The sequence below is a fragment of the Marmota monax genome, unplaced genomic scaffold, assembly GCF_021218885.2.
Source record: "Marmota monax isolate L192 unplaced genomic scaffold, Marmota_monax_Labrador192_F-V1.1 WCK01_AAM20220418_F8-fsc00015, whole genome shotgun sequence".
Classification (NCBI taxonomy): Eukaryota; Metazoa; Chordata; class Mammalia; order Rodentia; family Sciuridae; genus Marmota; species Marmota monax.
This window is the reverse complement of record NW_026692194.1, coordinates 17,912,640-17,939,229: the sequence shown is the minus strand read 5'-3', so window position 1 is coordinate 17,939,229 and position 26,590 is coordinate 17,912,640. Positions and strand designations below refer to the sequence as shown.

Below are 26,590 nucleotides of genomic sequence, written 5' to 3'. Positions count from 1 at the left end.
CCTGCTGAGGGGCAGAGCCACCCCCCATCCCCCGCGCCTCCCAGGTAGGTGGAACGGTGACCACCGACAGAAAAGGCCCAGTGGCCCGCGGCGGGACAGAGCTTCCAATCACTCCTGCAAGGTAGGCGGGCCTGTGACCCACCGGCAGAAGAGGAGCAGCGGCCTGCTGAGAGGCTGAGCCGCCCCCTCCCCCTGTGCCGGCAAAGTAGAGGGAACTGTGACCACGCACAGAGCAGGCCCAGCGGCCTGCTGAGGGGCAGAGCCGCCCCACACCCCCCGCGCCTGCCAGGTAGGGGAACTGTGACCACCGACAGAAAAGGCCCAGTGGCCCGCGGCGGGACAGAGCTTCCAATCACTCCTGCAAGGTAGGCGGGCCTGCGACCCACCGGCAGAAGAGGAGCAGCGGCCTGCTGAGAGGCAGAGCCGCCCCCGCCCCCCCGCGCCTGCAAGGTAGACGGAACTGTGACCACCATCAGAACAGGCCAGACCTGCAACCCAGAGACAGAACAGGCCCAGTGGCCTGAGGAAGGGTAGAGCCGCCCCCCCCCCCCGCGCCTGCAAGGTAGGCGGACCTGCGACCCACTGGCAGTACAGCCCCAGAGGCCTGCAGAGGGGCAGTGCCGCTGCCTGCGCCTGCAAAGTAGACAGAACTGTGACCACTGACAGAACAAGCCTAGTGGCCCGCAGAGGGACAGAGCCACCGCCCGCGCCTGCGAGGGAGACTTTGCAACTATACAAGACCAATATAAATATATAGGGGGAAAATTCAATAGCACAACAGTTTCACCAAGTAGAAAGGAACGCGAACAGTATGAAGAGACAAGGAAAGAAAGGACCACAAGCATTGCAGGTCAACTCAACTTTAGAAGAGGTAATAGCTGCAGCAGATGGAATGTCAGATAAAGAATTCAGGATATACATGCTTCAGATGATCTGGAGTCTCAAGGAAGACATCAGACAGCAAAATCAGACAATGAAAGATCACTTCGACAATGAATTACGCAAACAAATCCAAGAAGCAAAAGATCAACTATACAGGGAAATAGAGGTTATAAAAAACAAACAAACAGAAATCCTAGAAATGCAGGAAGCAATAAGCCAACTTAAAAACACAATGGAGAATACTACCAGCAGAGTAGAACACTTAGAAGACAGAACATCAGACAATGAAGATAAAGTATTTCAACTTGAAAAGAACATAGACAGCTCAGCAAGACTGTTAAGAAACCATGAGCAGAACATCCAAGAAATATGGGATAACATCAAGAGACCAAATTTAAGAGTCATTGGGATACAGGAAGGTACAGAGCTCCAAACCAAAGGAATGAGCAGTCTATTCAATGAAATAATAGGAGACAACTTCCCAGACTTGAAGAATGAGACAGAATCCCAAATCCTAGAAGCCTACAGGACGCCGAATGTGCAAAATCATAAGAGACCCACACCTAGACACATTATAATGAAGATGCCCAACATACAGAATAAGGAGAGAATTTTAAAAGCTACAAGAGAAAGGAAGCAGATCACATTTAGGGGTAAGCCAATCAGGATAACAGCTGATCTTTCAACACAGACTCTGAAAGCTAGAAGATCCTGGAATAACATATTTCAAACACTGAAAGAAAATGGGTTCCAACCAAGAATTGTGTTTCCAGCAAAATTAAGCTTCAGGATGGAAGATGAAATTAAAACCTTCCACGATAAACAAAAGTTTAAAGAATTTGCAGCTAGAAAACCATCTCTTCAAAACATCCTTGGCAAAACATTACAGGAAGAGGAAATGGAAAATAACAATGAAAACCAACAGTGGGAGGTAGGACACTAAAGGGGGGAAAATAATCAAAGAGGAAAACAAACCATGTATAGTAACATAAATAAACAAATATGGCTGGAAGAACAACCCATATCTCAATAATAACCCTAAATGTTAATGGCTTAAACTCACCAATCAAGAGACACAGGCTAGTAGAATGGATCACAAAACAAGAGCCAACAATATGCTGCCTACAGGAGACGCATTTGATAGGAAAAGACATACATAGGCTGAAGGTGAAAGGTTGGGAAAAATCATATCACTCATATGGACTTCGGAAACAAGCAGGAGTATCCATGCTCATATCAAATAAAATAGATTTCAAGCCAAAGTTAATCAAAAGGGATAAAGAGGGACACTACATACTGCTCAAGGGAACCATACACCAACAAGACATAACAATCATAAATATATATGCCCCAAACAATGGTGCAGCTATGTTCATCAAACAAACTCTTCTCAAGTTCAAGAGTCTAATAGACCACCATACAATAATCATGGGAGACTTCAACACACCTCTATCACCACTGGACAGATCTTCCAAACAAAAGTTGAATAAGGAAACTATAGAACTCAATAACACTATTAATAACCTAGACTTAATTGACATATATAGAATATACCACCCAACATCAAGCAGTTACACTTTTTTCTCAGCAGCACATGGATCCTTCTCAAAAATAGATCATATATTATGTCACAGGGAAACTCTTAGACAATATAAAGGAGTAGAGATAATACCATGCATCCTATCTGATCATAATGGAATGGAACTGAAAATCAATGATAAAAGAAGGAAGGGAAAAGAATACATCACTTGGAGAATGAACAATAGGTTACTGAACGATCAATGGGTTATAGAAGACATCAAGGAAGAAATTAAAAAATTCTTAGAGATTAATGAAAACACAGACACAACATATCGGAATCTATGGGACACATTGAAAGCAGTTCTAAGAGGAAAATTCATTGCTTGGAGTTCATTCCTTAAAAAAAGAAAAAACCAACAAATAAATGATCTCATACTTCATCTCAAAATCCTTGAAAAAGAAGAGCAAAACAACAGCAAAAGAAGTAGAAGGCAAGAAATAATTAAAATCAGAGCTGAAATTAATGAAATCGAAACAAAAGAAACAATTGAAAAAATTGACAAAACTAAAAGTTGGTTCTTTGAAAAAATAAACAAAATCGACAGACCCTTAGCCATGCTAGCAAAGAGAAGAAGAGAGAGAACTCAAATTACTAACATACGGGATGAAAGAGGCAATATCACAACAGACACTTCAGAAATACAGAAGATAATCAAAAATTATTTTGAATCCTTATACTCCAATAAATTAGAAGATAGTGAAGGCATAGATAAATTTCTTAAGTCATATGATCTGCTCAGATTGAGTCAGGAGGATATAGACAACCTAAACAGACCAATATCAATTGAGGAAATAGAAGAAACCATCAAAAGACTACCAACTAAGAAAAGCCCAGGTCCGGATGGGTATACAGCAGAGTTTTACAAAACCTTTAAAGAGGAACTAATACCAATACTTTTCAAGCTACTTCGGGAAATAGAAAAAGAGGGAGAACTTCCAAATTCATTCTACGAGGCCAACATCACCCTGATACCTAAACCAGACAAAGACACTTCAAAGAAAGAAAACTACAGACCAATATCTCTAATGAACCTAGATGCAAAAATCCTCAATAAAATTCTGGCAAATCGGATACAAAAACATATCAAAAAAATTGTGCACCATGATCAAGTAGGATTCATCCCTGGGATGCAAGGCTGGTTCAATATACGGAAATCAATAAATGTTATTCACCACATCAATAGACTTAAAAATAAGAACCATATGATCATCTCGATAGATGTGGAAAAAGCATTCGACAAAGTACAGCATCCCTTTATGTTCAAAACTCTAGAAAAACTAGGGATAACAGGAACATACCTCAATATTGTAAAAGCAATCTATGCTAAGCCTCAGGCTAGCATCATTCTGAATGGAGAAAAACTGAAGGCATTCCCTCTAAAATCTGGAACAAGACAGGGATGCCCTCTCTCACCACTTCTGTTCAACATAGTTCTCGAAACACTGGCCAGAGCAATTAGACAGACGAAAGAAATTAAAGGCATCAAAATAGGAAAAGAAGAACTTAAATTATCACTATTTGCAGATGACATGATTCTATACCTAGCAGACCCAAAAGGGTCTACAAAGAAACTATTAGAGCTAACAAATGAATTCAGCAAAGTAGCAGGATATAAAATCAACACGCATAAATCAAAGGCATTCCTGTATATCAGCGACAAATCCTCTGAAATGGAAATGAGGACAACCACTCCATTCACAATATCTTCAAAAAAAATAAAATACTTGGGAATCAACCTAACAAAAGAGGTGAAAGACTTATACAGTGAAAACTACAGAACCCTAAAGAGAGAAATAGAAGAAGATCTTAGAAGATGGAAAAATATACCCTGTTCATGGATAGGCAGAACTAACATCATCAAAATGGCGATATTACCAAAAGTTCTCTATAGGTTTAATGCAATGCCAATCAAAATCCCAACGGCATTTCTTGTAGAAATAGAGAAAGCAATCATGAAATTCATATGGAAAAACAAAAGACCCAGAATAGCAAAAACAATGCTAAGCAGGAAGTGTGAATCAGGCGGTATAGCGATACCAGACTTCAATCTATACTACAGAGCAGTAGTAACAAAAACAGCATGGTACTGGTACCAAAACAGGCGGGTGGACCAATGGTACAGAATAGAGGACACAGAAACCAATCCACAAAACTACAACTATCTTATATTTGATAAAGGGGCTAAAAGCATGCAATGGAGGAAGGATAGCATCTTCAACAAATGGTGCTGGGAAAACTGGAAATCCATATGCAACAAAATGAAACTGAATCCCTTTCTCTCGCCATGCACAAAAGTTAATTCAAAATAGATCAAGGAGCTTGATATCAAATCAGAGACACGCCGTCTGATAGAAGAAAAAGTTGGCTACGATCTACATACTGTGGGGTCGGGCTCCAAATTCCTCAATAGGACACCCATAGCACAAAAGTTAATAACTAGAATCAACAAATGGGACTTACTCAAACTAAAAAGTTTTTTCTCAGCAAAAGAAACAATAAGAGAGGTAAATAGGGAGCCTACATCCTGGGAACAAATCTTTACTCCTCACACTTCAGATAGAGCCCTAATATCCAGAGTATACAAAGAACTCAAAAAATTAGACAATAAGAGAACAAACAACCCAATCAACAAATGGGCCAAGGACCTGAACAGACACTTCTCAGAGGAGGACATACAATCAATCAACAAGTACATGAAAAAATGCTCACCATCTCTAGCAGTCAGAGAAATGCAAATCAAAACCACCCTAAGATACCATCTCACTCCAGTTAGATTGGCAGCCATTATGAAGTCAAACAACAACAAGTGCTGGCGAGGATGTGGGGAAAAGGGTACACTTGTACATTGCTGGTGGGACTGCAAATTGGTGCAGCCAATTTGGAAAGCAGTATGGAGATTTCTTGGAAAGCTGGGAATGGAGCCACCATTTGACCCAGCTATTCCCCTTCTCGGTCTATTCCCTAAAGACCTAAAAAGAGCATGCTACAGGGACACTGCTACAGCGATGTTCATAGCAGCACAATTCACAATAGCTAGACTGTGGAACCAACCTAGATGCCCTTCAATGGATGAATGGATAAAAAAAATGTGGCATTTATACACAATGGAGTATTACTCTGCATTAAAAAATGACAAAATCATAGAATTTGCAGGGAAATGGATGGCATTAGAGCAGATTATGCTAAGTGAAGCTAGCCAATCCCTAAAAAACAAATGCCAAATGTCTTCTTTGATATAAGGAAAGTAACTAAGAACAGAGTAGGGTCGAAGAGCATGAGAAGAAGATTAACATTAAACAGGGATGAGAGGTGGGAGGGAAAGGGAGAGAGAAGGGAAAATGCATGGAAATGGAAGGAGACCCTCAGAGTTATACAAAAGTACATACAAGAGGAAGTGAGGGGATAGGGGAAAAATAATATAAGGGGGACAAACGAATGTCAGTAGAGGGAGCAGAGAGAGAAGAGGGGAGGGGAGGGGAGGGGGGATAGTAGAGGATAGGAAAGGCAGCAGAACACAACAGACACTAGTATGGCAATATGTAAATCAATGGATGTGTAACTGATGTGATTCTGCAATCTGTATATGGGGTAAAAATGGGAGCTCATAACCCACTTGAATCAAATTGTTAAATATGATATATCAAGAACTATGTAATGTTTTGAACAGCCAACAATAAAAAATTAAAAAAAAATAAATAAAATGAAATAAAAAATGGGATGAATAACTTCATTGTGATAACATTTATTTCTTCCTGGCTTGCCCAACTGCTTTTCTTTTTCTTTCTTTTTTTTTTTTTTTTTTTTTTGGTGATGTTCAAGGACACACCAAGAACTTCAGAGATGATCATTCTGGTGCCTGACTACTCTGCTGTTTTCGGCCACAGCCCACTCTGCCTCTGCTTTTCTTGGTCAAGAACATGGTGGTGGGATGGACTTCCAGCATGACAGTGTGAAGAGACCTGTTGTTGGGCTCCATAGTGAAACTGATGAAAATCATAAAAACAAACATAAAACCCATTCAGAGCTTCTGGAAATGGCTCCCCAAAGCAAAGAGTTTTCCAGAATTTAGAAAAACGCAGTAAAAACCATAAGGGTCTGTCTATTTGAACCAAGGCCATTGCCTCATCCTCCTCTCTGACCTCAAATAAGTGGATACCCAAGTCCAGACTGCTGTCCTGTTGTCAAGAACTCAGGGTTTTCTCTCTCCCAGCTCCCAAGAGGGCCAGCTCATTGGCATTTCTCATCATCCCCCTAATCCTGTTGGGGAGGCTAAGTTTTGGACAAGTGTGGTTAAGAGGTGGTGACTCACTTTCTTTTCATCTTGAGTGTGGCCTACTGAAAATACTGGGGCCCTGAGAGCTCTTGCCCCCATTCATGGTACAGGTGCTCCAGGCCCCGAGAATCAAACCAAAAGGATCTTGGGCCCCGATCCCTGTTCACTGAGCACTCAGCTACTGGAGTGGTGGTATCAGAGAGAAGCCTCTTATTGAACTCATCCCCCAGATTCAGAGCCCTGGTTCAGAGAGTTTACCTCAAGGGAGAAGCAGGCTATAAAATAGATAGTGGTACTGGTCCTTTAAATTTTTTTTTTTTCCCAATGCAGCTGACTTCACGCACATAACATTTAAAAGCCTGTAGAACACAGTGAAGTTTAGCCTAGGAGCACTCTCAGGTACAGTGAAGGTTGTGGTGAGAGGCACTTGGGAGATTCATAGAGCTAATGGAACTCTAGTGCAGGCCAGTTTGTAGGATGTGACTGGGAAAACAAGAGAGCTAGCAGGAGCCATTGTTGGGTCTGAATAAATATCAAACTCTTGACTTTTAAAATGGTCTCTTTGATGGAGCAACAATCTGATTGGATTATTTTATAGAGGAATTTATCTCAAAGAATTATTGAAAGAATAGCACAATATGCCTACAAATACTGAAGTTTGACAGTGTGGATGAACCTTGAAAATATTATGCTAGGTGAAAGAAGTATGTAATGAAAGACCTCATATTGTGTGATTCCACTCATGAAAGTCCAGACTAGAGGAATCTACAGAGACAGAAAGTAGATTAGTGCTTGCTTAGGGTTGAGTAGAATGTGGGCAGGTTGAGGGGTGATAGTTAATTTGTATGTTTTCCTTTTGGACTGCCAAGAATGTTTTAAAATTGACCATTGTGATGCTCATACCTATCTTTGAATACAAAACCATTGAAATGTACACTTTAAATGGGTAAATTGTTTGGTGTATGAATTATGTCTCAATTATTTTTGTTTTTAAAAAAACAAGCTACATTAAAAACAAGTCAGTAGTGGAGTTCTCGTGCTCGTAATGTCCAGAAAGTGTTTTTGTCTTTTCTTTTTTCAACCTGGGGATCGAACCACCCAGGGCTTCACACATGCAAAGCACATGCTTTACCACTGAGCTACAACCCAGCTCATACCTCAGAAGCTTGGAAATTGCAGGCTTAAAGTTCTTGACTTTGGAAACAGAGGATAGGCAATGCCTTTAGTGAACCATATGACCTTAGACAAGTCATTTCATCTCACTAGTCTTCATTTTTCATTTCTAAAACAAGGGGAGGGAAGTAATATATACTGTCTCAAGTTCATCTAGCAAAATTTCTCTGATTTGAAGAACAAGGAAGGTTTGCAGAGGAGACTTGGCCTATCTAGGATTTTAAAAAGGGATTTTTGTGTCTATGACTTATTTCTCAATGTACATACTACCTTTATTTGTTAACACTTTAGTTCCTTTGGGTACTTATAAAGTCCCATTTGCCAAAATATGTTCTTAGTTAATCAGTCACCATATCCATTTCTTGAAGTGTGTTTTATAAAACATGGATTAGACAAAGTTGGACAGCCTCTGAGAGTCTAGAACTGGGGCTATACCATGCAGCATTTTCCAAATTCCTGATTTCACCATGGAATTATGTTTTTATGTAAGGTCTTACGTAAATAGGGCTGTGAGGAATGCACATTTTTAAAAGCCAGAGCATAGGGCTAGCTGTTAAAAACCTGGGATCCAATCTCACCAGTAGGATTTATATTTCAATTTCAGAGACTTAGAAATTAGAGAAATCTTTAAGGTTCTGAAGATAGTGAAGGACCCCAAGGCCCCAGGCCCAACATTAGGGAATCCAACCCCTGTGCCCTGAAGCTGCAAGATGTTCTCTTACACAACCCCCATGTCAAAACCCCACCAGCTACACGTAGCATTTCAAGTCTTGCACAATGCCACCACAAGATGTTCCATATAGATAACCCCGGAAGGGCCAAACTTGAGCAAACAGGGTAAAAACAGGAGCTAAAAGGACAGGATGCAATTTTATGGTTTTTCCGAGAACAGAAAGTTAAAAAACAAGTTTACCCCCTAGGTGACCCAACTGTTGGATCCAGAGGGACCAATAGAATGGCTGTTGCTGTGCTAAGCTAAAACTATCCCCTGCTCCCTATAAAAGATCTGGACCCCTAAGCCCGGTGTGCCAGTTCACCGAAGCTCCGGCTGAGGTATAGCTGTGCACCCGCAGGCGCCTGTGTGAGAATAAACGCCTCTTGCTTTTTGCAGCCAGTGTCTCGCGTGGTTCGTTCCGGGTTTGGGATCTGTGGATCTTTCAATAGATTTATTAACGATGGTATTGTGACAAGTAGTAGAAGAGATATTTTCAGGCAACTGAGCCACCTTGGTGCCTCTCATATGGTATTATATAGCAAGCTGTGGTCTTGTTAGAACAGCCTTGGCCGAAATGTTAAATAACAACCAAAGTGAGAAAATAGGGATACAATTCTCCAAATCTAGAAATATGTTTTAGAAAAGAGACTGTAAAATCATGTTATATCAATATAAACTTTTTTTCCAGAACTCTATGGAGTTCTTGAAACATCATCATCAAGGTTCATCTCATTCAATGAGGACCATTTAGGGAGTATGTACATGACTTCTGGGTCTCCATCAAGCCCTCTATTTCACACAGCGTTCCTTCTGCTAAGCCTCTGCACCTGCAGAAGATCAGCTACTCAACCTGCCGAGCGTTAGCTATTTCTGGGGAGCTATCTTCATAGAAAAGGTGTGAAAGGCAACAGAGAGTTGGAGCCAGCCTGTCAACTGCCTCTTTCACAGGCATATAGATGCTCAAACAGCTCCTTAACATTAAATGATTTCAGATTATTTTTTATTTTACCAATGGAAGCATGCATTGATATTTACTTTTTCATCTTCATCCTACTTATTCATGACCCCCTGAATCACTCTTTATCTGTATTATTGTCTCCTCCTTATTGGCTGGTTACGAAGTACCTAACCTGGCTGGGTGCAGCAGAGGGTGCAGTCCTAAACCTCACTTTGTTAGATCTGAGGGGCAGGATAATATGTAAATTTTGTATTATAAATGACTCCAGCCTCACACATATATAAATCCTCAAATGAAAAATTTAGACTAGTTCAGAGGAGAGGGAGATCCTCTGTTCTTTCTTCATGGTAAGCACAAAAAGGTACATTTTTAAATCAGCTCTTTCAGGAATGTAAATTTAAATTGTGAAACCAAGAAGTTGGTGACTTTGGGCTATTCTTCTTTGATTTCATTTTTTTCTTACTTCCAAAATTGGAACAGTGAAAGCTGTAGTACAAAACTATTTTGTAAGACACTGAAAGGGCATATAGCATAGTGACACAGTAGGACTAGGTGTATATATATGTGTCATATATATAATACATAATACATAATATATAATATATATGTAAGGTTTTATGTAAATAGGGCTGTGAGGAATATATAATATGTGTATCATATATATATACATATATATATCACTCAATTTTCCATTTTAAATATTTACTTGAGAGGGCTTTTCATTTATTCATTCAATGCACATACATACATGTTGAACATGTACTTTGTACCAGAAACATTTCAACATAGTGGAATTCTTACCATCACACAACTTTAATTGTAGTTTATAGTGGCTGGGGGTGGGGAAAAGAAGATATCAAAAAAAAATAACATTCAAGTTGCAGTAAATTTATGAAAGTAATAAGAGCATTACATGCTAAAATAATGGATGATGGAATTATAATACATTGGACAAGAAAGGCCCCTCTGTTGGGGCAGCATTTGGTGGAGACTGGAAAGATGAGAAGCCATGTAAAAAAGGAGAGAGAAAAACATTCTGGACAGAAAAAAAAAAACAAGTAAAAACACCTCAGGTAGAAAGAAATTGGTGTACTGGAAGAGTAGTAAGGGGTCCAGGTGGGTCCAGGGTGGCTAGAGAACGGTGGTGATAGGTAAGCACGACAGCATGAGCATTATGGAAAGCAAGCAAAAGCCAGACCAGGGGATGATTTGTTGTCATGGAAAAGCACATATGCTTTCCATATGTGAGAAGAATTTGGTCTATTTTGCTCTCTGTTAAATCTCCAGTACCCAGAACACTGCCTCTCATGGTAGGTGATCAAAAAACATGGGTTGAATAATTTTTATTCTAAATGAAATTTTAAGTAATTGTATGCCATAGTGTTTTGGAAAGACACTCTTGCTGTCACATGGGGGGATGGGCTGTAGATTCAAGTGAAACCAAAATATGGAAAGTGATGGGAGCTATTGCAGTCGCCCAGATAAGAAATGATTGTGGTCTGAGCTAAGGTGGTTGTAGGGACAATATGGAGAAGTGCAGATTTTAGAACTGTATTTTGGTGGGCTAAATCCTCAGAATCTGGCCATGGATTGATTTGAGGGTGAGGATTTGATGACATATGCATTTATACAGATAGCAAAGACTAGGAGAAAAGTGTCTATAGGGCTTGGGAAAGGAACATTTCGTGCATTATTTTTTGTGTTGTTATTGTTGATTGTGAGAGGACAGTTAGGGATTCAAGTGAAGATGTCAAATTTTGAGTTGGATATTCCATGTCAAAGGCTCCATGGAGTGGAAAGCCATGCCATATACATTATGAATGTAGGTTATATTTTAAAACATGGGACTGGATGGGATCATCTTACACAGTCCAGATACATGAGAGAGGAGGGTCCAGGGTGAAGCCAGGCCCTGCAACACTCAGAGGCTGGCTAGCAGTACAGAACTCAGAAGAGGAGATCAGCCTTTGGGATGAGACGTAGGGCAAAATGTAGCGTGGTGTCGCAGAAGTCTGAAGTCAAAAGGAAAAAACAGAGCAGGTGGATGGTCAGCTACATGGTGTATTCCTGAGAATGTGTAATACGTGAAGAGAGAAGAGACCACAGCATTTGTCATATGAATTGAGGGTATTCCTCTGCTATCCAAACTTTCATGTTTTTATTTGAAAAATAATTTAAGCAAAGTATAAAACATACTGAAAATAAAGAGGTTTATTGACACTTGTGACAAGAAGAATTTTCATTGGAACCCATAGAGACAGAGCCTGATTGAGTGGGTTGAATAACAAATGGGGATTCTGGGTAGGGAGGGCATATTAAATATAAAACTATTTTTTTTTCCTCCTGAAACCACACTGAGACAATAGTAAGGGACTTTTTTTTTAAAGGCATAAAACCACAAGGAAACAAGAATAAGATTAACAAAATATTAGGATCATGCAGGAGATGGATGAATGTGGATTTGAAACTAGCACTGCCAACATTGCCTGGAAACTGGTTAGCAACGTAAACTCTGAGGACCCTCCTGAAGTTTATTGAATCAGAACATGTATTTTCACATTATAGTCCTCTCATTTGCATGCACATTGGAGATTTGAGAAGGGCTAATTTGACAGACTCAAGAAGATCTAATCCTAAAGCAATGTGATTTGTACTACACCATCCTTAATATAACTCAGGAATTGGAGCCACTGGGTACCTGTATAAGTGGGGCAGGAGGTGGAAAGGAGGTGAGATGGATAATATTAAAGAGCATTGGTGCAAAATTTAAGATGCAGCCAGATTTCCCACTCAGAACAGTTAGGTAAGAGGTCTTACCCACCTCAGCAAAACACTAAAGATGTATTCTTTAGAGACAGTAAAATAGAGTTCCTGGGCTTCAGGGTTCCAGGCACCACTTGTAAGTGCTGGATATTGAGACCATACCCCCCACCCCAGCCCTCTTCCCAGCTACTAGAAATGTCAGAATGTTGGCAGGGAGCGCTTCACCCTCTAGGTAGGAGTTGGGAAGCATCTTCTCTAGGGAATTTGACCAGCCTGAGTCAAGACCTGAAGATTGTGATGCAGAAATTCCTGACTTAATGACCCAGCTGGTTCTTTTGCTGAGGTCCTTGTAGCTTCTGTTGCTGTTGTTGCTTGTCTACTTTCTCCAGGATCTTCCCTGAGAGATCTGCTTCTAAGAGCTGCTTTGTTGTTTTCCTATCTGGCTACCAGAACTGTTTGTTCTCTTTCCACTTGTCTCTAGTATTTGTTTGGGGGAATTAGATGCCTTTCCAAGACTGTGCGTTCTTATTGAAGGGGTTCAGCAGATTTTCACAATCAGAGGCATGATAAGCAATTTTGCTGCTGTACATAGTATCCCCAGTGACCTCTTTGCTTCTTCATAATTCTTCTATTTTCTTTTGTTGCTTTTCCAGTTTGTTTTCTATCTTAAAACTGTCATGTGTTTTTCCCCAATACCTATACTTAGAGAAATGCTGCAGTGCTTGCCCACAAACAAATTCTTATTAAATGAAGATTTCTTCCATTTCTGTACTAATCAGAAATCAATCTTGGTGGTCAAATGACAGTGACAATGGTTTGGGGCTGAGTGCTGACACCTGATCAGGCTGTGATCTGTTGATGGATAGTTATCATTCTACATTTAATTTGCTTTTGTATTCTAAAGCTAACATAACTTTCCAAATAGTTTGAAATTTAGAGGAAAGGGAAGTAATCTATAAGTTCAACAGAATTCAATAATTCCCTATTAGTGTCCCCCAAATGCCAAAGCAGGTGTGTCATTTTCAGAAGCCTAAGGGCTTTGTTAAGGCAAACTCTATGTAATTACCAGTTTCAAAGACTATACCCTGCTGCTCTGGGGGGGAAGCTGGCATACAGGGCCTATTGACAGGCAAACTCTTACCCATAATATCATTCAGGAACACAAGTGGCTTTAGGAAAAATTATGAAGTTGGAAAAGCAATAGAGTAACTTAAATTTCCCCCTTTGGTGTATTTTCTCCGACTTCTCTATCAGTCCCTTTCATCCAAACTCAAAGGATCCAGTCTCTTGGATTTTCACAGTTTGAAAACTTCTAGACAAACTTAAATATTTGGATATCTGCCAGTTAAACTCTATCATTTATTTACTGGTGTTCATTTGTCATTCTATTTTATTTCAAGGTTTGTAAAGCCGGTATTTGGGAAGTAGCCCTGCCCAGCTCCTGAAATCAACACTAGAGGAGGCAGAGGTGCAGGTCTGGATGGGACAGGCTGATGCCTGCCTTCTCATCAGCTTTCTTCCGGGATCAGACAGACAGCTACCCTCTCATTGGCTTTCCCTGGGCATCCGTTTCTTTTAGCTCTCACAGTCTGTGATTCACATCACACAAAGCAACATGCAATTAATTGTCAAATTAGTGGTTTTGACAATGACTATTCTGGGTTCCAATGGAGATTTTGATTATTGTGGGTAAGAGTGAGGGAAAACATTATCGTTATTACTTTGTTTGATGTTCTTTTTTAGCAACTTCATAAGAGCAGGGACCTTGCCTCTCCTATTGATTGTTTTCTCCCAAGTGCCTAGTATAGTGTATTGCACATATATAATCAATACGTATTTGCTGTTGAAAGAAAACTTCATGAAAAATGAGCCTCTCTACTGTGGTCTCAAAGGTGAATAATACTGGAGTAGGAGAATATATTCAGTTTGGAGAAAATAGGACAGACTCAAGTTGAGAATATAAAGATGTACCTGGGAGCCACGGAAAAGAAAGCAGTTTGTAGAATAAAGGGCCGAGAGCATGGGAGATGAGAGAGGAGATACAGGAGTTTATCGGATACTGAAATATAAAGGGTATCAATGCCAAATGTATGACTTTAGCTTTTTGTCCTGAATATGGTCATTGAAGTTCAGAGTAGGGCAGAGCTCAGGACAGGAATCTGGGAGGGGAGAAGATAGAAGGCTCAAAGAGCAATTGAGAGGTTAGAAAAGCACAGTAGAGGTAACACTCTTTTCTAGGGATATGATCCTATATCCTGAACCAAATTTTCATGAACTATTATAAATTTAAACTAAAGCCACTCATGAAAATCTAGTACTCAAGGCTATGACTCATCCATCTCAGAGATCTCTGTCTCTCATGCCCTTCTTATTCCAAGAGAATACTAGAGGAGGTGCAGAGTTCAGTGTGACCTGTCAGCCTTTGTTTATTTAAGTACAAAATAATTGTTGGAGCTGGGATTCCTCACACATTCTTTTTTTTAAAAATCCCTACCAAACTGAAAGTAACAGGAGGGCTGTTTGTATGTGGGTTTCCATGTTGCTTTTCAAAATAGCAGAACTGTCCATTAAACCAAAGGCAAATATCCTCACCTCCTAAGTCCCACAGCTGTAATCACAGCATTGTAGCATTCAAAAGCTGCTGGAATCTGAGGCCTAGGAAAAGCCTATTGGTTTGGAGAAAGTTGGTATTATGGGCCAGGCTATGGGCAATAACCAAACAGACTCCATTTTACCCTGAGACTCCACGTCATGTGAGAAAAACTTCTCCCATGAGAAAACTCTGCCTTTGCCAACCTGATCCTGCTTAGCACACCTTGCTTAGAAACGCAAATGTTTCTGTTCTTCTTATGCAGTGTAAAATTGTTCTCTTTTTGGTTCTCATTTTTCTTGGACAATGTACTCTGTCAGAAAATGATCGTCTAGATATTAGTGACCATTATATAACTTGTACTCAACTAGGATCATTTTGACCCACTTCCCCTTCTGCTTATGATTTTAGATCTCATGATGTTTGTTTGTGGTTTTGAATCATAGCAACAGCCACTTATGATTAGTGTGCTTTTGGACTATAAAGGTGTACTCTAACCCCTAAAGAGGTGGTTGGAGGGTGTAGACTTTCAGACTGCCCTTTGGTCTGCAAGTTGGTGAATCCGGACTGCTAGCTGGTGAATAAATGTGCCATCTCCCCTTTTAAGATCAACTTGGTGATTTATTGCAATCTCACCATAACATTTATACCTGAAGATGTTTGTGAAGTCAAAGCTTTTTAGAATTGAAGTCAACAAAGAATCACTTTGCCTCAATCTTTCAACCATCATCTCATAAGTTTTCTCTCTGATATCCTTGGCTAGCTGACCTTTATGCTTTGTTGAAACTTAAACTTTTGGGATCCCTATTTTGCAGGGGTTTTCACTGAGCTAGGCATTAGGGAGATGTTGTGTCTTTTCCTCTATTTCTAACACAGGATTCTGTGATGGTTCTGGGTTGGTTCTTGCTGAAAGAGGTATAGGAGAAGACATGAAAGAAAGTAGATTCAAATCACTCATAGACTAAAAGTATAATTGAGTTCAAATCCATGACAAGGGTTTGGTTGCTTTTTGAAATAGTTTTTTTTTTTTTTTTTTTGCAAGCCCTCATGAAGATTTTCAGATCAGCTGGCATATTCCATATGAAAGACCAAAGTAACGGCATGCTCAGGTCAGAGATATGAAACACACTGTGAGATACTTCAGGGAGAGGTCAGATTAAGAACCAACATCCAAATCTCATTATAATCAGATCCTAGGCAATTAAAAATAATTACTCTTTTTCCTAGCTGACCTTGTGGGATATATAAGCTAGATCTAGTCTAAATAAAGCTAAATTGGAGAGTCTACATCTAACAGCTTTAAAAAAAAAGCATAGTCCAATCAACCACAGTAACTAGATAACCCAATTAGTGGCTTTGGAGAAGGATAATCAAAAGTTAAATGGTTTTCCCATTTTCTGCCATGATGTCCTGCTTCTGAAGCTCAAGTTTCTTTAGTAGAAGACTTGGATGAGGAAGGACAGCAAGAACCTTTAGGTAAACAAGGAGATTTTATCATTACCAAGTGAGTGCAGTTCTGTACTTTCAAACCCCTACTTTTCAATTGCTGATAATGACTCTGTAAATTATAGCTCTTAGCCAATTCTCAGGGTAGAGTTCATCTTCTACTTTAAAAGATTCTTTCCTTACAATGTAATTGCCACTTTTTCAAGGTACTGCATTTCTATAGCTATTTCTTTCGTCATTTTTTTTTTCTGATTTCTCTGTGGGGAATAGAAACCTCTCTTTCCCCTAGCCCAATTAAATTCTAAATGTTGGACATAGGCATATCATTTCTCACTAAAGTAGAGGATTTTGCATTAAGAAAAGGTATTATGTATTCATTAGCATGAATGCAGTGCTATTTGTTTCTTTCTTTTTTTTTTAATTTTTTATTGTGGGTTGTTCAAAACATTACAAATTTCTTGACATATCATATTCCACACTTTGATTCAAGTGGGTTATGAACTCCCACCTTCACCCCATACACAGATTGCAGAATCACATCAGTTACACATCCATTGATTTACAAATTGCCATACTAGTGTCTGTTGTGCTCCGCTGCCTTTCCCATCCTCCACCCTCCCCCCTCCCCACCTCTCCCCTCCCCTCCCCTCCTCTCTCTCTACCCCCTCCACTGTATAACCCTGAGGGTCTCCTTCCATTACCATGCAATTTCCCTTCTCTCTCCCTTTCCCTCCCACCTCTCTATTTGTTTCTTTCAAAGAAGTATCTAGACATGGAGACAGGAGTGTGTGGACTTGGATTCCTAGGGCAATCTGAACAGTGGAGTTTTTGGTTTTGATAACCAGAGAGAATGTCCACAATTAAAATACATCTAGGGAATATAGAAAACCATTCAGGTGCGCTCTGATCCTAATTGGCAAAATTATTTTTCTTTGAACATTTTTGCCTGGTTTAAATTGATTTTGTTTAAGCAGTTTCATTCATTTTTTTTCTTGCTAAGTAGAGAGAAGCAGATACTATTATTTAAGTCAAAAGAACTGAGTGACGTGCCTAGAGTATGGAATATTCAACTTTTAACCTAGGAGACTTGTTTCTGTCTTTCTGAATGTATTAATAAATTCTGGAATAACACCGGCATTTTCTTAAAACAAACACATAAAAAAGCAAGGGAAACAAGAAAACTATCAAATCCTATAGTAGTTCACCACAGGAGAGAACAATAACCATCTTTTATAGAAATCTTTTCTTCAATACTGAGAGCAGAGCAAATAAACAGATGTAATTCCCCCTGATTTATTAAATCATTTGTTCTACACGTAATTGAGACCCTGGAACATACATTGCATTGAACCAGGCACAATAAGCAGTACAAAGGAAATTTTCACTGCAGTTGAAGAAATAAGACACACATGAAAAATTAAATGCAAAGCAAGATTAAGTGTGAAATGCACTGCAGCAGGGTTCAGATGATTGCAAGATTAAGTAAAGACAGGCTGATAAGGGATGACATAATGAAAGAGACAAAATTTGAGTGAGATTGTAACTAGCATGCATGGCAAGAGGCAAAGAAGAAACTTAGGACAGCACAAGCAAGAAGCGTACCATAGAGATACAGGGAGATGAAATGCACACACAGTGCTTAGAAAGTCCACATCAGCCTGTGGAGTAGGTTCCTCCTGAGAATGGTGAGAGGTAAGTCATAAAGGTGAGCTATTGAGCTATTGAATGATTTCGAACTAGGGCATCATAACATGGTGGTAGTGGTGTTTTATAGAGGAAATGGAATGATGGCATGCAGGTTGGTTTGGAAAAGAAGGTTTGGTAGGAAGGAGATAAATTAGAAAGTAATTAGATGGTCTAAGCCCAAGCAAAGACAATGGCAATGAAAAGAGAGAACTCTTGCTATCAGCAGTATGATAGGATTTTGTGAAATGATTAGACACGTGATTGGAAAAGTTTGAAACTTACATGACATTAACAAGTAACAGCTAGTTTCCTAATGGCTGTAGTCAATACTTTAGAATCATCTTCTTTATGAGAATACAGCACATTCTTTAACAGCTGCTTCTCAGGCACAAAGCAATGAAAACCCACTTATGGGTCCATCTCTAGATATTATTGAGAACTGAATGGGGAGTCAAGAGGTCTGGTTGTGGTTCAGACTTTATGAAGGATTCTCTCTGAGGTTGGATATACCAGTCTTTTAATCTTTCCCAAAGTATGTTCTGTGACATATTATCCCCAAAGATGTTCTTAGGAACAACATTCCACAATTAAACCTGTTTGCAAACATCAAAAGCTCTTTCACTTGGAGATCACACAATTTACTGGCTCCCCCTTTTGCACAGAACACTGATACATTGCTCAGAACTAAGGGCCTACTAAGGACAGACTATAAACTAGACACACTATTGAGCTCCTAAATAAATAATAATCTTGGGTCATGGAGTATGGAGAATGATCTAAACCAAGACAACACCACAAGGATAGGAGGCAGAGAAAGAAAATAAAAAGGGAAAAAGATTACTAGATAATTCAAAGTGCTCATCAAATGAGATTGCAGAGAGGTGTGGGAATGTGCTGTGGGAATGTGCTGCAGCCTACAATACAATCCCTGTGCAGATCTCCCTAAGCCAGGAAAGACCACCAGTGGACCCTTCTCTTCTTTGGTGTTATGGTCATCTGACCCTGCTGAATAAAAAGATGGTTGTAAACATGCAATTGCCTTGACTTAAATTTTCAGATTTAGAATGGGTGTTTACATCTCTATAGGAATTCTAACTCGAGAAAGAATAAGGCAAGATTAAAAGGACCTTTCTAGATTCACTGACTGCCTCCAGATGAAGCAGTTTTGGCAACAATTCAGAAATCAAAATTCTTTTGACAATGGTCTGAATGAAGCTGTTCCCTGGGTTCTTGGCAAATATTGACAACCTTAAGAAATATATATATATATATATATATATATATATATATATATATATATATATATATATAACTCAGAAAGTAATCGCATGGAGGTTAAGAGCTCCAGCCAACTGGGAAGAGAAGATTATTCTTAAATAAGAGGAAGATTGCAAACTTTCTCAGAATTATAAAAAAATCTTTATATCAATTTTCCAAAGCAGTTTCATACCTCTTGACTGATTTGCTCCTCATGAAAGCCCTGTGTGGTAAGTAGCTTTTGCCTAGTTTTTTGCAGGTAAGAACACTGCCATAATCACTATCAACAGCATGAAAGACTTTGTGCAAAGTGTTTTACCTACATTGTCTAATTTAGTCCCCATAGCAATTCTGTGAGTTAGGCACACAATGTAATTTCCATTATACAGCCAAGAGCCCAGAAGACAGAGCCAAGACTTAATGGCAGAGCCTCAGTTTAAACTCAAGTATATCAGATTCTAGATGCTGTTCTCTACTATCTCTGACTCATCAGAACCAGTTAAAGGATGACCTGGAAATATTGCCTCTGAGTGGCCCAACTCCTGACCTACTCACCCAGTGTATTGCTCTCTCCGTCTGCGTGTCATCTCAGATCCATTCTCTCAGGTATAGCCTAAACCAGAAGTGGGTGACATACAGCCTGTGGGCCAAATCTGACTTGCTTTACGATTTTTTTTTTATGGCCCATCAGCTAAAAATCTTTTCCATTTTTTTACATGGTGCAAAAACTCAAAGGAATAAATTTTTGTGATGGGAAAATTAAAACCAAGTTTCAGTGTCCCTGAGGTAAGTTTTGCTGGACCACTCTATGCTCATTCATTTATCTGTTATCTATGGCTCCTCCATGCTGCCATGATAGAGTAGTTGTAAAAGAGATTCTATGTCCTAGACAGCTGACTTTTGGTCCAAATTCCCAGGACACCACACTAGAAGAACCCAAGTCATGCATAGGAAATATAAATACAGATTCAAATCCGGTTCCCTGTTCTGCTATCCAGGAGCTTCAGGGTTGACTCTGCCCACGTTATTCAACTTTTCTGTGCTTTGGCTTCCTTCATTTGAGAAACAGAGCTGTCTGTAATGCCATATTTGCAGTACTACCGTGAACATTTCATGAAGCAGTATGTACAAAGTATACAGAAAGTTGTAGGTGTCATTTGGTAAATGGAATCCACCTTGGTTGGTGATGCCTCTGCATTCTTACCAGTAGGTGCAGATCGTAGGGTATTAGAAATCTTTGGTGATAACTGGCAGATATATGAAATGAAATGAAACTGCTATGAAGTATACAGAATGATAGGATAACAATATATGTGGTAAAACATAGGAGTTGTTTTCCTAGTGGGCCCTCAGTTATAATAAAGCTTTTTCATGTAGGTGCATTAAGCACATGCAATCAATGAAACCCAGATATTCCATCTACCTGCACCCTGACTTGATCATCATAAAAGCCAAGACCGAAACGTGGAAGACTGCAAGGTGAATTAGAAATATTTCTAATTGAACAGCACTTTCAGCTCTCTTCTGCCAACATTCCAGATAACCCTGATCCAATCCTTTTAAGGAGGAAAAATAAAGTAATTTTTCTTTCATAGTAACAGGATGTTGAGTTCTAGTTCACTCAGCATTTAATCTACTCTTTAGTGATTAATACAATAAAAAACCTCTCAAATAATTTCCCTATTTTTTTCCTTTTTAAAAAATATTTGTTGATTGACCTTTATGTATTTATTTATTATATGTGGTGCTGAGACTCGAACCCAGTGCCTCATGCATGCCAGGCAAGTGCGCTACCCCTGAGCCCTGCCCTTTCCCTATTTTTTTTTCTAATAGTCAATGCAACATTTTCTCTACTTTCCCTCAATATACCTTACCAAGAAGATTGCCAAGCCAAAGTCTAGGTTTGTCCAACTCAAGCCCTACTGAGCATGCAGACGAAACAATCTTCTAAAGATTAGGCACCTGGGAGACCTTTAGTACTGGGAGCTCTCAACCATACTCATTCCTCAGGTGGGAAAAATGCCAACAACTGGCAAGTACTTTCTTATTCCTTCCTCATTTTATGCAGCTTTGTCTTCTATTGTACTGATGTAACACCTGACCCAGAGCCACGTGTAAGGAGCATGAAATTTGTATCTGGTGCTCTTTCCAACACTCTCCCACAATCTCTGTCTATAAAATTTAAATGCCTTATGCTTTCTTTCCTCAGCTAAAAAAATGCTTTTGGACAGATATGTATTTTGGTTATTTGTGCCTTAGTATAATGTAAAAAGAACACACTCCTGCTCCTTCTACACGCATTCATGCACACACACTGGGGATTTGGGGTGTGGGAATGGATTTTTCCTTTCTTTCTCTTCCTCCCCCTTTCCCTCCTTCCCTCCTTCCCTCCTTCCCTTCCTTCCTCCGGCCCATCCTTCCTTCCCTCCCTTTTCCACCTATGTTTCTGTGAAGAATGAAACAAAATTAAAAAAAAAAAATACTCTCTCTTCTGGCGAAGAGATTTCAGATAGGCAACAGACTGCTGTGGAAGGGAGTTTTAGGGGGTAGAGGACCTCTCTTTGCAGCTGCCTCTGGATAGGAACCCAAGACTGGAGGACACCAAGGGGAACCTGGCAGGCCGACTATCACGTTATAACCATTTGTCCCTGAGTAAAAATCTGAAATGTGGCACCAACATGTGGAGTGGCATTATGGCAATTGGTGAAATGAAAAGATGACTACCTTCTACAATGAAATTTGGAGGTGGGTGTTTGCTTTAGCAAGTGGACGGCACCACTTGACCCAAAGGGAAACACTGGAAGAAATAGGGAAGGTCCAGGAGAGATGGGAATTGTGGGTAGGGAAGGAGGAGAATCTATACCTTTTAGTGTTCAAAATAATGCCAACTAGCAATGTATTAAAATTAGTTTAGAAGAGAGGAAGCTGTGGCTCAGGAGGGGTTAAGACATTGTTCAGAGTCACTTAGGAGCAAGTGACTTCTTTTAGGAGACCAGGTGCCTTGGTCTTCTCTTGTGTTTAGAATGACCCAATAAGCCAGACTGTCTTTGTGCATAGGTTTGCTCTTCAGCATGATCAGAAATAACTGTCTCATCTGAGGCGGTGGAGCCAAAACAGAGCCGTCCAGTTATTTTTCCTGTCTCTGCAGCTTCCTCTGGATAGGAACCAAAGATTGGAGGGTGTCGAGGGGAAAGGGGCAAGCAGACAACCATGTTGTAACCATTTGTCCCTGAGTGAACGATCTCACCAACATGTGGAGGGTCATTATGGCAATTGGTGAACTGAAAAGATGACTACATTTTGCAATAAAATAAATGTCATCGATAGCTCTAGGGGACAAAAGGTGAAACACACCTCCATCCAAAATAGTGGCTGCTGTTTAAAATCCTTGGGATAGAAACACTGAGGATGCAGAGGGGTAGTAATTTGATCATCAGACACCCTGCCTGGTGGTGGGCTTATGTAATCAGGCACAGGTCCTGGGGGAAAGAACTGCTTGTGAGTTGAAGGGCTGATTTCCAGATTAGGTTCTGCCCCAACTCACTGTGAGAGTATGGACAGCAGATTCCTAATTTCCAAGACGAAGAGGTAGAAGAAGAGGATGTCTCAGTTGGTGCCAGGCTCTAGGAGACTGATCTACTTACTTCCTGTTAAAATGGTTTTATAAAAATTGAAAGTGGGCATCCTGTGTTTCTCCCTCCCTTTCTCCTTCCTTCCTTGCTTCTTTCCTTTTCTTCGTTATGCCTTTTACCCTCTTCTCTCTCTCTCCCATTTTTCCTCAGGAAGCAAAATCTCAATGCAGGAATTATCTGCTGGTGCCTTCAAAGACAGAGACTCTAACATTCATGAATTCATTGTCCTCAGGAGAGACACATTGTTTACTCAGATTACATCAGCCATCTTTCTGCCTCCAATTCTCCGTCTCCTAAGTTTTTTAACGTGGCTTCTGGTTTTGCTTTTCTGGCTCCACTAAAGGGAACATGGAACCTTCGAGTAAATGTGTCGAGAAAAGACTAAAACCCCTTCCCTTTGCCTTGGGATTTAGGTTTCTACACCGCCCTTCCCTGACGAATGCTGGAACAAACTCTCACCTAAGCTCCTTGGAGAGCCACAGGCAGGAGTTTTGGGCTGGGGGAGTTTGTTTTATTCAAGCCTTTGGTCAAAGCAGAAATATTTCAGCCCAATCGATATCGCCTCATGTGAAAATAATAATAGTACTCCACACACAAATGCCCGTGATGCGGCTATTCCCGCTGATACTCACAGTTCAACTGCATTCCGGGGGAGGTCGGAGGGAATCTCTGTCACCTTGCTGTCTTGGCAGAGAAAAACTTTGTTAGAGCAGTGACAGAGCCGATGATAACATCCGGAGCCCAAGCTCAGGAATGCCAGCAAAGAGACCAGGAGGAGCAAGGCCATATTTATTTATCCATCCACCTGTTTTCTTCCTGCATTGGCAACAAGAAACTGCCTCCGATTTCAGGGAATCCACAGAGTGTCCTTCTGAGAAGAGATCTGCTTTGAGAACTTGTGAGGTCATGTGACCCACCAAGGGATGCTTTTTTTTTTTTTTTTTTTTGGTCACATCCAGTTGAGTAAAATTCCTCTGTCCCAGTAGTGATTTCTAAGGCACATAAGCTATACCTTTATCCTTTGAGATTGGGTTTCTTATAGCCTGACCCAAGGAAGGCAGTAAATAGAACCTTGATGCCTATCTAGAACAAGTTCCTGTTATTTCACTGCAAAAGTGTCCCTGCTGCTCACTATTCTCTTCTAACAAAGTGACATGATCAACTTTCTCTCCAAAAGACGCAACCATAAAAATGACACATCACTAAGAGGGGTACTGATGTGAAGACGGATGGGTCTTATTTCAGTCTTCAGCATCAGCTTCTTCCTCTGGCCCATCTAATGTAAAATTAGACCATCTGGATTGAAGTCATGGATCCTCTTTCTCACTGTAATTAATGACATTACTCAGACATAAATGGGAGGGTTAGCAAACCTCTGTAGTTATCTACAGAGATAACTGTCCCATCCGAGTGATCTAAGGTCTGAGCTGTTACTGGTGGGAATTTTGTAAATACCAACATGCTCCACTCCTTCCTGCATGTCCTTTCTGAATTCTCTCATTTCTAGATTCTGAAGATTGCCCTTGACTTTTAGCAGTTGGCATAAATGAACTTATTAAATCTGTACTTTTAGCTTTAAGATATTTCCTGTAGGTGACAGCTTGACGCTTTATTTGGCATTAGTAATCTCCTTGATGGTGAGGGATATAAGGACTATTTGGCAGTGCTTTTAGTAAAGTGGTTTTCTACTTTCAACTCCAGAATCTATGAAGATGAAAAGACACGAAAGTCTCTAAAATCATGCCTTCAGCTTATTACCTGCTAAAATTAGTTTTAACATCATCTTTAGATAATTAGTTGCACAAAATTGAGTCTCATGAAAATGCTAAAAATATATATCTATCCCCCACTTCAGTCTCCCTGAATGGATTAAATTATCAGGAAGAAAACAGAAGTAAGTGATTTTGGGGGTGAAGTTTCTCCCTAGCTTTTTCTGGAAACAACTGATTCATTCTAATTCTGGGATTGGAAGATAAGAACAGTATTAGTATGGATTCCATATTGCTAACAATTTTGGCTAACATGAGCAGTTAAATTAGTTAACTCAACAATAGATCCAAGGAATTAGTCTTTCAGATGCAGAATGTTGGATTTAATTCAATCAGTCAACTAACACTTAAGATTATTTTAAAATAGTCATCAATATAAAAAGGATTTCTTCCTTGTTCTTGAATAACTCCAGTGATGAAAAACATCACCAACTGAATCTCCACACCCATACCTCTGCCCCAAAAACCCTCAACTTAGATTTTGGAGAGCTTCAATTATAGCTAAATTAGTCTTTGTACAATGAACCAAAATATTTTTTTAGTTGAAATTTTTATTTTAAAATATATGTCATGCTGGATGCAATGGCACCACCTGTAACCCTAGTGACTCAAGAGGCAAAGGCAGGAGAACCACGAGTTCCAGGTCAGCCTGACCAACTTAGTAAGACCCTATCTCAAAATAAAAAATAAAAATGAGAAGGGCTGAGGGTATGACTCAGTGGTAGAGTGCCCCTGCATTCAATTTCTAGTATCAAATAAATACATAAATAAAATAATATCCATCATATTTACAATTTACAGATTATATGTATAACATACAATTTATTAAGCATAATAATAAACTGCTGTGGACTGAAGAGTAAAAAGATATAACCCACCTGGTTGCACTTACTCAGTAGATTCTCACTTACCCATCTTATGTTCCTATGCCCAGAAGTGACCATTACTCTGAATTTTGTATCATTGCTTTTTTTTAAAAAACATCATTTTATCACTGAGGTATGAATCTCTAAATATATGTTGCTAAACTTTTTACTGGTTGGATTTTGTAAATTATATCACTTTTTAAATAGTCTTGCTACTTGCCATTTTACACTAATTGACATTTCTAAGATTCAGCCATGTTGTTCTGGGTAGCTGTAGTTATTGATCTTCACGACTGTATAATCCACTTTACAATTTATGTTTTCATTCCCTTGTAATTTTTCTTTTTCCTGAGGTCATGAATCATGAAAATATGCTGTTATGATTTTTTCTAAAAGTTTTTTAGTTTTTTCCTCTGTGGATTTTAGTCTTTGATATAGTTGGCATTGAAATTTATGTATGGTGTGAGTCAGGGACTCAATTCAGTTTTTATGTAATAGCATAATTGTTTTTATCCATATGAATTTATTGAATACACTGTCCTTTCTCCTCTAATTTATAAAAAATAACTTTCTTTATATCTCAAGTAACTATTTTGCAGGTTTGTATCTAACTAAGCCTTTTCATATTCCATTGTCTTTTTTATCTATAATGCACCAATGTTATACTGTCCTTAATTACTAGAACTTTAAGGTAAGTGTTGATATATAGTAAGAAAATACCTCTAACATTTCTTATAGGATAGGAGTATCTGAACTATTTTGGACCTGTATGAAAGAATTTTAGAATCAGCTTATTAAACTCTTTGGAAAAAAAACAATATAATTGTATTTGGATGGACTTACATTGGTTGTCATCTTTAAGATATTAAGTCTTCCTATACATAAATATGGTGTATCACCATATTTTGTAGGCCTTCTTTGATGTCATTCAATAAAGTTTTAGACTTTTATCCATGAATGCCTTAATATCTTAAACTTGTTTCTAGACATAGCATATA

General features: G+C 39.4%; 1 protein-coding gene across 1 annotated transcript in view; it reads right to left on the bottom strand.

Annotated features, from left to right (window-relative positions):
- Fshr (follicle stimulating hormone receptor) overlaps positions 1–23,744 on the bottom strand; it is a 171,848-nt gene extending 148,104 nt beyond the window's left edge. Inside the window, exon 1 of the mRNA XM_046422258.2 lies at positions 23,590–23,744. Within this exon, the coding sequence (XP_046278214.1) occupies positions 23,590–23,744 (155 nt within the window). The remainder of the gene's footprint in view (positions 1–23,589) is intronic.
- Between the last annotated feature and the right edge of the window lie 2,846 nt (positions 23,745–26,590).